Raw genomic sequence first — 13,510 nt, 5'->3', positions numbered from 1 at the left:
TAATAATTTTTATTTTATATCAAATATTTATATCAATCTCAATTTTTTTTCATGAATAATGATTTTTCATATAAATTTCAATTTTTCATTGTTAAAAAAAATATAATATATTTGTAAGATAATATTAATAATTATTATCTATTTAATAAATTAACAATATTATTAAAAAAATAAATATAATATAACAAAATAATTATAATTAGAAATAAATATTATTTATCAAAAAAAAAAAAAAAAAAACAAATTAGATTTAAATAAAACCGAAAAAGTAATAGATACAAATTTACAAATGAAGATAAATAAAAGTAAAAGAAAATAAAATTGTAGCGCTGAATATGATATTGATAAACATAAATTAAAATTATCTTCTTAATAAACTTAATGAGTTTTTATTATTAATCCATTTTAATTAAATGTTTGCATACATTATGCTTGATTATTGCAATATAAAAAAATATAATTATAATTAAATAATGATACAAGAAAATTTCCTGAATATTTTTTCTTTAATATTTTTCTTTATTAAAAAATTTTTTGAATTCTTCAAATCGATTTTTAATTATAATGATTCATTATGTTCGCATGAATATTCATCTATATGTATATAATTTTTCTGATAATCAACAGTTTGTTAGAAACTGAGTATCATCGTCACATATCATTATAAATATATCTTTATCATATAATAAACGAAAAATTCGATTCGAACAAAAATGATGTAGCAGAAGGACACTTAAGGTGCACTTAAGAAATATAGAAATTTTTATATTTCTATAATGTAAAATGTGTCAAATATAGAAAAATCAAAATTAAATGAACCTTATAATAAAATAAATATTCTCTTTGTTTTCTTTTTCTATTATGTTTTTTCTGCTTTTTTTTAAATATTATTAATAATTTCCGTATTTGCCGCTTTTTACATGACAAAAAAAAGAAAAATTAGCATTATTTCGACACGGTTCACGTGGTTTTACATACGCACAAAAATATAGTTATTCTAATTCTAAATAATCGCAATTCGATTATTACATGATGGCTAAAAATGTTTGAAAGGCCCGTTCAAAAGACACGTTCATTTGCACGTATTATTGGCACGCGGAAATGAATACATACATACATACTATATATTAAATGTATAAATATAATTATGATCGTAATTAAAGATATAAAGCTTGCGAATCGCGATTGGATTAGATTCAAAAAAGAACAAGTCCGTTTCAATCTTGTTTTCTTTTTTTTTTTCTTTTTTTTCTTTACCATTTTTCTACTGACATATTCGTAATATTTGAATAAAAATGCACAAATAGCTATAATTGAAAATAAAAATACATTTTTAACGTTATTGAAACGTTTCTTTTAAATATAATAAATACGTATTACATTTATTTTAGTTATAGTCACAAATATATAATAATCACAAGAGATTAATGAAATCCAAAATTTTTATTTTTTATATTAATATAAAAGTGCTTATATTTATTATTTAATTATCAATATTATTTTATTCTAGAGAAATATTTTATGAAAAGTTTGCTATAGTTAGTTCTCTTTTTATATTAGTTTAATTATTATATTTGAAGTATTTGTTACATTTAGAAATTATAATTTCAAATATAGATAGTTGTGAATTTTCAAAATTAACATCATTTTTTAAATAATCAATTATGTCTAAAAAAAAAAAGACAGTTTCAAAGAGAGCTTTTGCTATCAATAAATTGAATTTTTTAAAAATTAAAATTTTTTATTGAATACATTTATTAAATAAAACAGACTTGTTAAGTTTTGTATCTTCGACAAATAGTGAATGATCATACATTGAAATTGTGATACAAATCTGTTTAACAGATAATTCTAGTTTGCAATTGTACAATTAATGTCATTTACCTACTAAATAATAATGGTAATATCAACGATGAAATTTGAAACATGCATGAAAATTGTTTTTTTTTTTTTACGTGCGTCCATCACGAAATTAAATGAGAACCGAAGAGTTTTTCTACAGAAATAAATTAACTTTTTTATTATTATTATCTAATTCTAAAATTATTTCTTCTAAATTCTTTATGATTCAATTTCTACTCATAAAATATCATAGGAAATTTAAAAATCAATTTCTTAAATAAAAAAATTCATTAATAAGTTCTAGATATAAATTTCCAAAACAATTCTACATTTTTTTTATTTTTTTCTTTTCTTCATTCATAAATCTTTAAGAAAATTATCATTGTAGAAAATAAAATCAATATCTTCATATTAAAAGAAAATTTTAATTATTATTATAATAGTTAATTATTATAATTAATAAATATATAATTATTATAATTAATTATTATAATTATTAATCATAATTATCAATACATGTTTATAATATGCTCATTTTACAAAAATTACTTTATTTTTTATAAAAATAGAGAATTTTTTAAAAAATTTATAAATAAAAAGTCTTAATATAAACTCATAATATATTTTTCTCATTCATTTTTCATATTTTTAGTCGTAGAATTCTATTACAATAATTTTTATTATATCATTTTCTTTTTTTAAATATTATTTAACGATTAAATACGATTAAATATTATTTCTGATAATTTATAAATTAAATAAATTTTGCAAAAAAAATTTTTTCAAATGCTTGTAAGCATAAGATTTTAAGCTATTGCGCAACAATTAATATTTTTTTACTTTTTTTTCATATAATTTATAATAGAATAAGAAAAAAATTAATTTTTTAACATTCTGTTTTATACAATTTGAGCATATGAAAAATTCAATTTTTTATATTGTAATATTATAATTTATTTGCTAAATTACAAATATTTTAAGATTTTACTTTTTTGTTTCAAGCTTAAAACTTTTACAGAATATACAATAAATACAGTTGATATAACTAGTACTATTATACCAATTCTTTTTTAGAAATTGTTAATATAATTAATACTATTATTTATCAATTGTATGATAGATATCGACTTTTAAATACACATATAAATATAGATATTATTTAAATTTTATAATTTTATCGTCTTGCAGTTTAGAGATACTTGATGTTATGAAACAACCGAAATAAATATTTCAGAACTATATATTAAAAATTTGTAGAAAGAAAAAAAATAATAAGAATCAATATTTATCATTGTTATTATCGAGTAATATATTATGAAATCATATTGAGAAAGAAAAATGATTAGGAAATTAAACAAAAAGCTGTATAAAATATTATTTTATTTGTAAATAATGTTCTTAAAACCAATTCTAAGACTAGAAAGTCATATTTCAATCGACTAGAAAAAAAAAATCATCTCAAAATATTTTTTTTTATCACAAAAAATGAGAAAGTCAATGTGCAAAACCATTTACTTATCTTATTTACAGATCTAGAACTCGTAATAAATTATCATAGAGAAAAAATCATATCTATTTTGCGAATAGAAAAGTATTTTCAAACATTTTCATTAATATTCTTATATTATTTAATTTCATACAAGTTGGAATTTATTTAATATTAATTTATTAAAGTACTGCTAAAATTGTCAATAATTCTTTAAAATAAATTTCAATGGTAGAAGATAATTTGTCATAATAATAAATTGAAATAGTAATGAAAGAAAGATTATTTTTAACATACTCAAATATTTCATTATATTTCAAATATAATTTAAGTTACGTATTATATTATGAAGTTATTTTACGAGAATATATGTAAAAGAGAAACTATATCAAAATATGAGTATGAAGAAACATTTAGAAATAATTTCAATGCATGTGATATATTAACATATATCTCAATAATTAGCATATTTACGTCCAAAATTCCAATAATTAAAATTTTTCCAATAATAAGAATTCTCAAATATAGTCAACAATAAATAATAATATTAAAATTCTTATATCTAATTGAAAAAACATTGACATCTATTTCTTTCAAGCGATAATATCAATAATAAATAATATGATTAATTAAAAAAAAATTAAATTTTCATTTTTTTAACATAAAGATATTTTTGCAATGTGAAAAAAAATTTATAAATTGACAATCATAGCAGCATTATTAACTCCCTATACAAGATTGTAATAGTCATTCCAGATTCAACATATGAATGCGTTTCGAATGAAAAAAAATGCATTCGAACTAACTTTCTCTGCAATTATCACTTTCTGCAAAAAACTCTTCGATTGATTGATTATTAAATATAATTAATCATAGTATAAAATTTAGCTCTCATTTTCAGTTTTTTCGCCAATCTAATTTAATTTTTCGGAATTATCTTCCATGCATAATGGAAGTTAATTCAATATACACAATATATCGGCGTCGAGTACCAGCCTCGATACACGTGAAATAGCTTTTCAACGATGGACGTACCTAACAACAATTTTCGTCCAATTGTTACTCGAACCTTTTGTTTCAAATAGAACAAAAATAATGATTCTGCAGTTAATTACGTCCATAAAATTCATCGTGTATAATGAAGAAACTTAAAGAAACTTAAGCGCAGTAATCGAATCCTAATTGGAACAGTTATGGACCAGTCGAGTCCTTCAGCAAACGAACTAACGTATTCAGCTTACCATCATCTGAATTTCTGTATTCCTCCAGTAGCTGTGAAATAGATTTTTTTTATATTTTCCTTTTTATTTTTATATTTCTTACTTTTCAAATGTTAATTGAATATATCAAATTAATCAAGATTATAATTTTTGCTCAACAATAATATCTAATGAAATAAAAAAATAAATAAAATAATAAAAATATAAATAAAAAAGATATTTATATAATTATTTTTAATTTAAAAAAAAATAAAAAAATAGAAAATTATTTATAAAATGATGGACTTACCTGATAAGATAATTCGCAAGAAAGAATCGCCGTAGCCTCTGGATTTTGGTGCGTAGCTGCCAAAAGCGTTGGAAAAATGTACGATGTTAATCCTGGAGCTCCGTAAAATGGAAATGGAAGAGTGCACAATTGTTGAAGTACGCTTGGACCAGCCCCAGCCGATTGAAGTATTAACTGAAACATATTTTAATAAAGCATGTTTCTTAAACATTAACATTTTTTATATTTATCTTTTACCAGTTTTTTACGAAAAAAAAATGAATTTTATTTTAAATACCATAACGGATTATATATATTTAATTCTAATAAATTTTAAATAAATAATAAAATTCTTGTTAACAATATTAAAAATTGAATAATAGATATTTACCATCTTGTTAGATTATTCAATTATTATAAATTTTAAAATTTTTAAAAATTGTTAGTTTCTAAAATCATTTTTTATAAATATATAATAAAATATTTTTTAATACAATATTATAATAAAAAAACTAAAAAAGAAATTGATTATAAATTAATTATCTCCAATATGGAATTTTGGAATTTTTCCAATTTGGAATTTCTAATATAAAAAGTTTATTGAAAGATTTGTTTTCTATGCAAAATACCCATATGAAGAAACTAACAAATAAGTCGTTAAGGAACAAAAATGTTAATTAAAACAACTTAAGCGAGTATCGAGCTCATTAATTCTTTTAAATATCGTGAGAAACGATACATCTATAATCCAGGTGTCGGAAACAAGCTAGTTCGAGAACAAGAAAATATGCAGTACATCTGCGGTTCAACAAGTGTCAACATGCACCATCAAGTTTCTGCACCTGTGAAAAGGTTTCGTGCAGGAAATACCCACATTACAGAAATTTTTATTTTCTCATCTATTACCCCCATTGCAATGCTTCAACGATTCAAATATGCATTTCAATTAGATAAATTCAGTTAATTAAGAATCATTTAAGACTTTATTATAAAAACGTTATTATTGTAAAATGAATTAAAAAAAATTGAATAAATATATTTGTATTTTAAAACCAGAATTTACAAATTTTTATTTAAAAATGATGTTCATATTTATTGTCTAAAATTTTTTCAATAATTGCGAAAAATATTAAATTCTATTTTAATTTTAAAACATATCAATTTATATTAACTTAAAATTTTTATTTTATATTATAAAAAAAGAAAACATATTATATTGATAAATTTTTTTTAGCGTATTATTTTAAGATTATTTTTATGTAGCATAAAATTGCTTATAACATTTACGATTACCATGTACCTCATATATTTTTATCATATTTTTATTATTTACTTTTCAATTAATTATATTCATACTATTTTTAATATTTCTTTTTCAATAAATTGAAAATTAAATTTTCAAAGTTAAATTTTCAACAGTTTTAAATCACTGTTACTAAAATATAATCATTCTCCAAATTATTCCTTTTATTCCTATCGATGATGCATTTTTACCTGATATTTTAGAAAACAACTAAAAATAAAGGAAGATTTTCTAAGTGGAACAATTAGGCTGATGATAGACAAAAGCTGTCGCGATGAAACGACCGAGAAGCATTTTATATTGGATCTTTCTTGTCCATTCCTTTTCTATATCTTCCAACATAGATTGAATACCTCAGTGATTAGGGAGAATTCGATATCAAAAAATGGGATTCAATAGTCGCGAGGAAAAAAAAAAGATGTCGCGACATTTTGAAAGGCGTCAGACCGTCAGATATTTTCACATATGGCCTATATTTTTTTGACTGAAAATATCTCAATGAATACGAGAGAAAACCGTTTACCATTAATTTCTCATATTTTTTTCCGAAGAATTTTTTTATCTTAATATTTTTAAAAATGTTTCATTAAAAATTAATTTATCATTGTTTTAAATATTAATACAAAATAAATAACTGAAGGATTGAATGTAAGAAGCAATTTTATTTTTTGAAATTGAGATTTTATTATGTGTTTAAGAAAAAAAAAATTCACATTACTGTTCAAGATTCATGATGTATTTCTAATAATTTCCTTCTATAATTTCTTTTCTTTATTCTTAATTTGTTTATGGAAACAGAATTATTTGAATATATTTATTGTAATTTTGATATAAGAAAAATTTCAAAATATAATGATACTTATAATAAAAATATATCAAAATAATCAATAGAAGATGAAGATATAATTAAATAACACAGCAATAGACAAACTTTCATAAAATATTTTTTTAAAATATTTCTATAATTATGATTATTATGATTATTATGATTATGATAATTATTAATTATATTTATAATATTTATGTATTATGTATTATATATGTATTATATATGTATAATATTCAAAATAATTATATATATATTAAATAAAACTATAAAAAACATTAAATTAATAAAATTTAATGCAAAAACGAAGTTATTTTAAAATTTATTTATTATATTTAAAATTTATTATATTATTATTTATTATTATTATGCATATAAATACAAAAAAGTCTTGTTATAAAATAGAATGCATTTATCAAAGAGATCACAATTAATAAGAAAAAAATATTTTATATCATTTTTCAATTTTTTAAATAATTTTTTTATTTCTTTTAAATTTAGTAAGAATAGAACTGTTCAATTCTTATATTTAACTTTTCAATTCATTTGTTGATATAAAATATGAATTAACACAATACGATAAGATCCAATTACTCTTAATATTTAGCTAATATACTTTACTATCTTAAGTTCATAAATATTTGAATAATTATAAATATTCAAATAGTTTATCGAACAGTTTTGAAATTATATATGTTTATCATATATTTACGATATATTTTGATAATAATATATACTAATACTAAAACATATGGAAATAAATTATATTAACTGGAAGAATATTCGGAGGAATTTAGAGAAGACGATCGAATGAAATATCAAGAATAAACGATAATCTTATGAATGAAAAAAATGAAAGTATGATATCGATAATCGTCAATGAATTCTATTTCTCGAAATAAATATTTTTAATTTTAAAATTAGGCTTCAAAAATTTTAGAAAAAACTTTATAAAAAGAATATATTTTTAATTTTCAGAATTATACGATATTACCCGCATCTATTTATTTAAGAATTATACCACAAAACAAATTAAATTTATAGATCATTTCTAAAAAAAAAAGCATTCAAGAATTCGACGAAAAGACTATCTCGAATTCGAAATAACATGAATTAAATTAATCAAAAAAGGACGTGCATAATGGTAACTTAGAAGTCCATTCAAGAAATATTCCGTTCAAACTAACTACAAGGTGTTCATTTAAATATCTCATCAAATATTCGTGATATTTTCAGTTTTCTATTTGTAAAAATTTATATAAAATTTTCCTAATTAACAATATAAATTTTCATATTATTCCGAACAACTGTGAAGAAGAAAAAATACATATTATATACATTAAATAAATAAAAACTTAAATCCATAAACCTGTAAATCCATCACTTTATTAATAAATCTCAACATCGCGATGTATCGAAGAAAATATCGATCGATGACATATTGGAAATTTATCTGCAACGATTCAGCAATGCTTGGAACGAGGATCGAAATTGAAACTGAACCAGAGCACCTGACATCATCCATCATGGAATGGGCGATTGGGTCACCCGGTACATTCGCGTGAAATGCGGTCCGCAACATGCAGCGAAGAAGGAAGAAGCTGTTAGACACAACACACTCAGCGGACCTCCCATCAATATACGGCCGAATGTAGTTAAGATATATTTACTCGGTTCCATTCCATACGTCAGCCTCGTGCAGGCGCACGATGCGCTTGCACCGCGCTGGCGAGGAGGGTGCATCAATCCACTGCGTGCATCGGGATGTGTAGCGTTGAGTGCACCGACGACGTTGCGCATTCGTCTTTCGCCGCCTTTTTTAAGGAGGTCCGCTTTGCTTGCTTGCTTTTGCTTACCGAAAGTGCATCCGATATGGAACGGGGAAACTGGCGGAAAAACGCTTTTAACCTTTAACTGCCGCCTGTAAATTGCGAGGGAACCATTGGAAGGAACGATATTACGCGATTTATGCGTTTTACATTTGACTTTCTTTTTCTTAGAGATTTATCAGAATCGGCTTGAAATTTTAAAACAATTGACAATTTTTTTTTTCTTTACTTTTATTTCAAATTGAATATCGATACTAATTTCCAAATTCATTTTATGTATATAAAGATTGAATAGAATAGTTTATGAATAATATTTGTCGAATAAAAATTATATGGTATAGAGCTAGATTAATAAAGGATAAACAGCTCGAATAAATCGTGGCCACAAAGAAATAATTAAAAATGCATTTTTTGTAGAAATTTCTTTCTTTTACAACTTATTTTTCAACTATATTCATTTTGAATATAATTAAATCTATATATATATTTAACAACTCAATCTTAAAATAATAGAGAGAAATTTATTAAATGAAAAATAAAAATTAAATTAAAAAATTAGAAAAGATATGAAATAAATATAAAGGTGCGAATATATTTGAGAGTAATTTCTCGAAAATAATCATTCTCAATAAATATTCTTTAGTAAACAATAATTTCTGACAGTAATTCTCGAGAGTTTTATTCTAAAATATATTCGTATTCTTATTTGTTAAACTGAAGATACCGGATAATCAAGATCTTGGATGATCGAGATTTTGGTTAATCGCAAATTAATTGAGATTTCATTATATTTCTTATTAAAATATAAAATTTTCTAATGTGAAAAAGTATAATATATATTACTAAACTTCTATCATGTCTATCTTTGCTATTCCTTGTCACTTTACATTGGGTTAAAAATTTAGTGATAATTTATTCATAATATTTCGTCCGCATTTTAATTTTAAAGACAATTCTGAATTAATTTTGAAAAATTACTATTTTTCAAAGCTATTGATAATTGCAAAAACAAAGTTCAATTCATCATTAATCTGCAAAGTATTTAGAGATATACATTATTTAATCATATATATATATATATATCTTTCCATAATTTTTTTTATATTAAATACAGATTAATATTTCATTCAACATATTTCATGAACATAAAAATAAAGAATTTATTCTCATTCTAAAATCAATTTTTAAAATATTTTAAAAAATTATTTTTTATTCTAAGGATTTGATCATAAAGATTATAATATTGCAATTTTATGTTTTGTTATAAAAATAAAAATATATTTTGAATATATAATTATGAATAATTATTAATTTTAGATATCTATATAAATAAGAAAGTTTGATTTGACATATAGAAAAAAAACTTCTCTTCTTTCCTCAGAAATAAATATTTTCTATTAAAAATAATTTAAAATATTTTTTTAAAAATATTTTTATTTCATATTTCTTATGAAACATGCACTCACCTGATTTTCTGGATTGTTAACTGCAAAATATCCTAGAACCTGGAATAGTTCTGACAGAATGTAAGTACTACTAGTGTTCTGCGCTGATCCAATTTCCAGCTTGTGCGATATTGGATCTCGTGATAATCGAGTTATCACATGACTAGTTATTAGTCGCCATTGCAAGCTGGTACTTTCTGCTCCTAAGAGATTCTGAAATCAAAAAGTTAAGATAAAATTTCTAAAATTCAAGTATGAATATCCAATTTAAATATTTTTAGATATTTCAAATTAATTATTTCTTTTTGAAACATCTTATTAAGTTATCATATTTTATTTTCATTAGAGAAAAATTGTACAATATCAATCGCACTAAGACTCAGTAAAAGTAAAATTGGAAGGATGTTTTAAAAAGATATTTTAAAATTTAATAGGAGGAAATTATTTTTATGAAACTTAATAATAAGAATTGATAATTCCTAAAAATGAAGAAGTTCTAATTCGTGAAAAAGTGAAAAATTATTGTTAATCAGAGATCAGAGATTCAATTAATAAATATTAATTTTCATATCAAATTTAAATGAATAATATTAATAAAGAGATATTTAGTTATCAAAATAAGAGATTTTTAATTAAATTTTATAATTATAAATATCAGATAAAATAATTAAAATTTCCTTGACTTGTACATCCAATTTTTTTTTTATGTAAAACTTAAAAAAAGATATCATTGACAAAAAATAGTGAAATCTTTTGACAAGTATAAATTACTATTGAATACAATTCAAATAGCGGTTCACTTAATAGCGATATATTCATTTTAAAGATCTGGCATAAATAAAAACTTATTTGATAGCTAAAATTTTAATGGATTAATAAAATTTAAAAATATAGAAATATGATCATATTTTTAAAAAAATTTTTAATTTCCAATTTTCACAATAAAATTCGCAACAGAAATATTTATTTATATTTTTTATATTTTTAATGTTAAAAAATTAATTATTCCAATTAAAAATTAATATTTAGATACTTTGAATCTTTTATCACTTAAAAGACAAATTGATCCTATAAATATTTTCAGAAATTTTCAAGTACAAACCAGTTTTATAAAAATCATCAAAAATTTAAGATTCAAAGCTTCAAAGTACTTTTTAAATAGATTTGAATTTGATAAGATGACTTAATCTTTTCTTGTTAATTATACATGTAATTTTAATTATTATCATATTTTAATTAGAGAAAAATTTCTCAAATCAAAAAAATTTGATGTAGAATAAAATATAACTTTTAATATATCAAGAATTATCATAATATATGCTTCAAACGATTGAAAATTATGGAATAAAATGAACTATTACATAAATATTATTTAGAGAAAGGACTAAATAGATGCTTAAGGAAACCCATCTCCGATGATCTTAATTTTGATATATGCTATCAAAGTCAATCTTCTATGTGACCTTCAGAAGATTTTTTTGTTACTTTTTAAAAAATTATTATCAAAAAATAGTTGAGATTAACATACATACATTAATTTTACACATCCTATTTTTAATGTTTTAAATAACTTAATTTGAATTGATTTCTATTAGATTAGAATTCTAATCCCAAGCAGTTGCATAGTGTAGATATAAAGAAAAATTGTTAGATTGTTATCATTAAACTGCGAATATTTATGAAATCAAATTATTATGAATATAATAATTAAACAATATAGCTTAAATAGAGACTATAGAGACTTGTTTCATTTTTTCAATATTCATAATAACTTATGTAAAAAAATATAAAATATTTATATTTTAATAGACATTATAGCATAAAAAAATGAAATAAATCTATTTAAAGATTTTTTTAATCTGTTCATAAATTTTGATTTTTCATAAACATTCTTTTATCATTAATACATTTCAAATAATCATATTAAAATATAATCATATTATGCTCTCTGTTCTCAATAATTGTTATATTTCTATTTATTCTATAATTCTAACTAAATTATATAATTAAAAGATTAATATTTCGACACAAAAATTCAGAAAATATGACGATAAGTTATGAACTATCACCTCTATTCAACGATCCGAATCTCTTTGAGGAGTAAGAGACAGATTCCCATAGAGATTAGAGAACAGCCAGACATCGTTGTCAGAAAGTCAAAGAGAATAGATAATAAACGTTGGTTTTTCGGCAAACGCTGCCTGTATGGACCGCAAGGATAATCGAGACGGTACCCCATGAGACTCAGCAGGTTCTCCTATGGGACACAGGATAGCCCTTATGGTTTTTGTGGATGGGGGCGCGAGCTTTCGATTCAATTCGTGGTTTGATCATTGCAGACTTCACGGGAGGGCTTTCTATCTTGGCAGACGAACCCCTCTGATACACGATATATCTCTATTGCACTTTTTACAGTACTCAATCTAATAAAGAGGACTATCGATGTTTGGGAAGAAAGAATCAAGCTTTGTTTTTCTAAGATAAAATTTTGTTTTTTTCTGAAATGTATTTATAATGTAAATGTATAATCTGAATATTCTAATATATATTGAAAATAAATTTAGATTTTTAGCCACAAATAAAAATAGTCACTATAAAAATTTTAATTATTGTATAAGATAAATTGAGCAACTTTCGTTTTTTCTCCTACATTAAATGATAATTTTTATTAATTCGATTTTATTAATTCGAATATCATTATGAACACAAATCAAATTAAACTTTTTTAAATTTTTTAGAACTTCTTATTTAAACTTTTTGTTTGATTCTTTTTTTTAAGAAAAGAAAAATGTTGTATACAATAACCTTCACATTTCGAATTTATATTAATTATTAGCAATTAGAAATTATATCTAATCTTACCTGTAATTTTTGAATATTTAATCCGGCGATCGATTTAAGTAGCCTAAGACTGCGAACAATCAGAATCCTCGTAGACTGTGACACCATAGTCTGATTAGGAGTAGGAGAAGATCCTTTCTGATTTTGTGGCGTGAGTGCAACTGCTGCGTAGAGTGCACCAATCGCACCTGCAGCTTCAGTCGAAGATAACGTTGAGAGAAGATGCGATTCAACATTGGTCTGTTCAACGTTATTATTACTCTCATTAATAATTCCTGTCTCTTGATCCGTTGATTTCTTTAAATGACAGCAGATGCGGAATAGCAAATCGTATGAGGACAATAAAACTGGCGATTCGTGGTCCTGCTCCACAAAAAAATCGCTCTCGATCAAAGCTCGACTATGACAAGATACTCGATCTATTAATCCCCCTGCTACCAAATATCTGAA

The 13,510-nt window shown here is 22.5% G+C and overlaps 1 protein-coding gene across 3 annotated transcripts in view; it reads right to left on the bottom strand.

Moving 5' to 3' along the window:
- Positions 1–304: 304 nt before the first annotated feature.
- Positions 305–13,510, bottom strand: part of LOC107993189 (S phase cyclin A-associated protein in the endoplasmic reticulum) — a 44,751-nt gene continuing 31,545 nt past the window's right edge. The window contains exons 12-15 of one of the 3 annotated variants that reach the window (XM_062076952.1): positions 13,082–13,505; positions 10,241–10,432; positions 4,838–5,011; positions 305–4,600 (exon numbers count right to left, since the gene is read on the bottom strand). In XM_062076952.1, the coding sequence (XP_061932936.1) occupies positions 4,520–4,600; positions 4,838–5,011; positions 10,241–10,432; positions 13,082–13,505 (871 nt within the window). In that variant the 3' untranslated portion in view covers positions 305–4,519. Of the gene's footprint in view, positions 4,601–4,837; positions 5,012–8,615; positions 8,867–10,240; positions 10,433–12,288; positions 12,477–13,081; positions 13,506–13,510 lie in introns of those variants that run through there. The other 2 variants (XR_009830488.1, XM_062076953.1) reach the window with 2 other exon arrangements.

This window comes from Apis cerana, linkage group LG7 (genome assembly GCF_029169275.1).
Source record: "Apis cerana isolate GH-2021 linkage group LG7, AcerK_1.0, whole genome shotgun sequence".
Classification (NCBI taxonomy): domain Eukaryota; kingdom Metazoa; phylum Arthropoda; class Insecta; order Hymenoptera; family Apidae; genus Apis; species Apis cerana.
The sequence above is the reverse complement of the archived record's forward strand: the minus strand, read 5'-3'. Positions and strand labels throughout refer to the sequence as shown.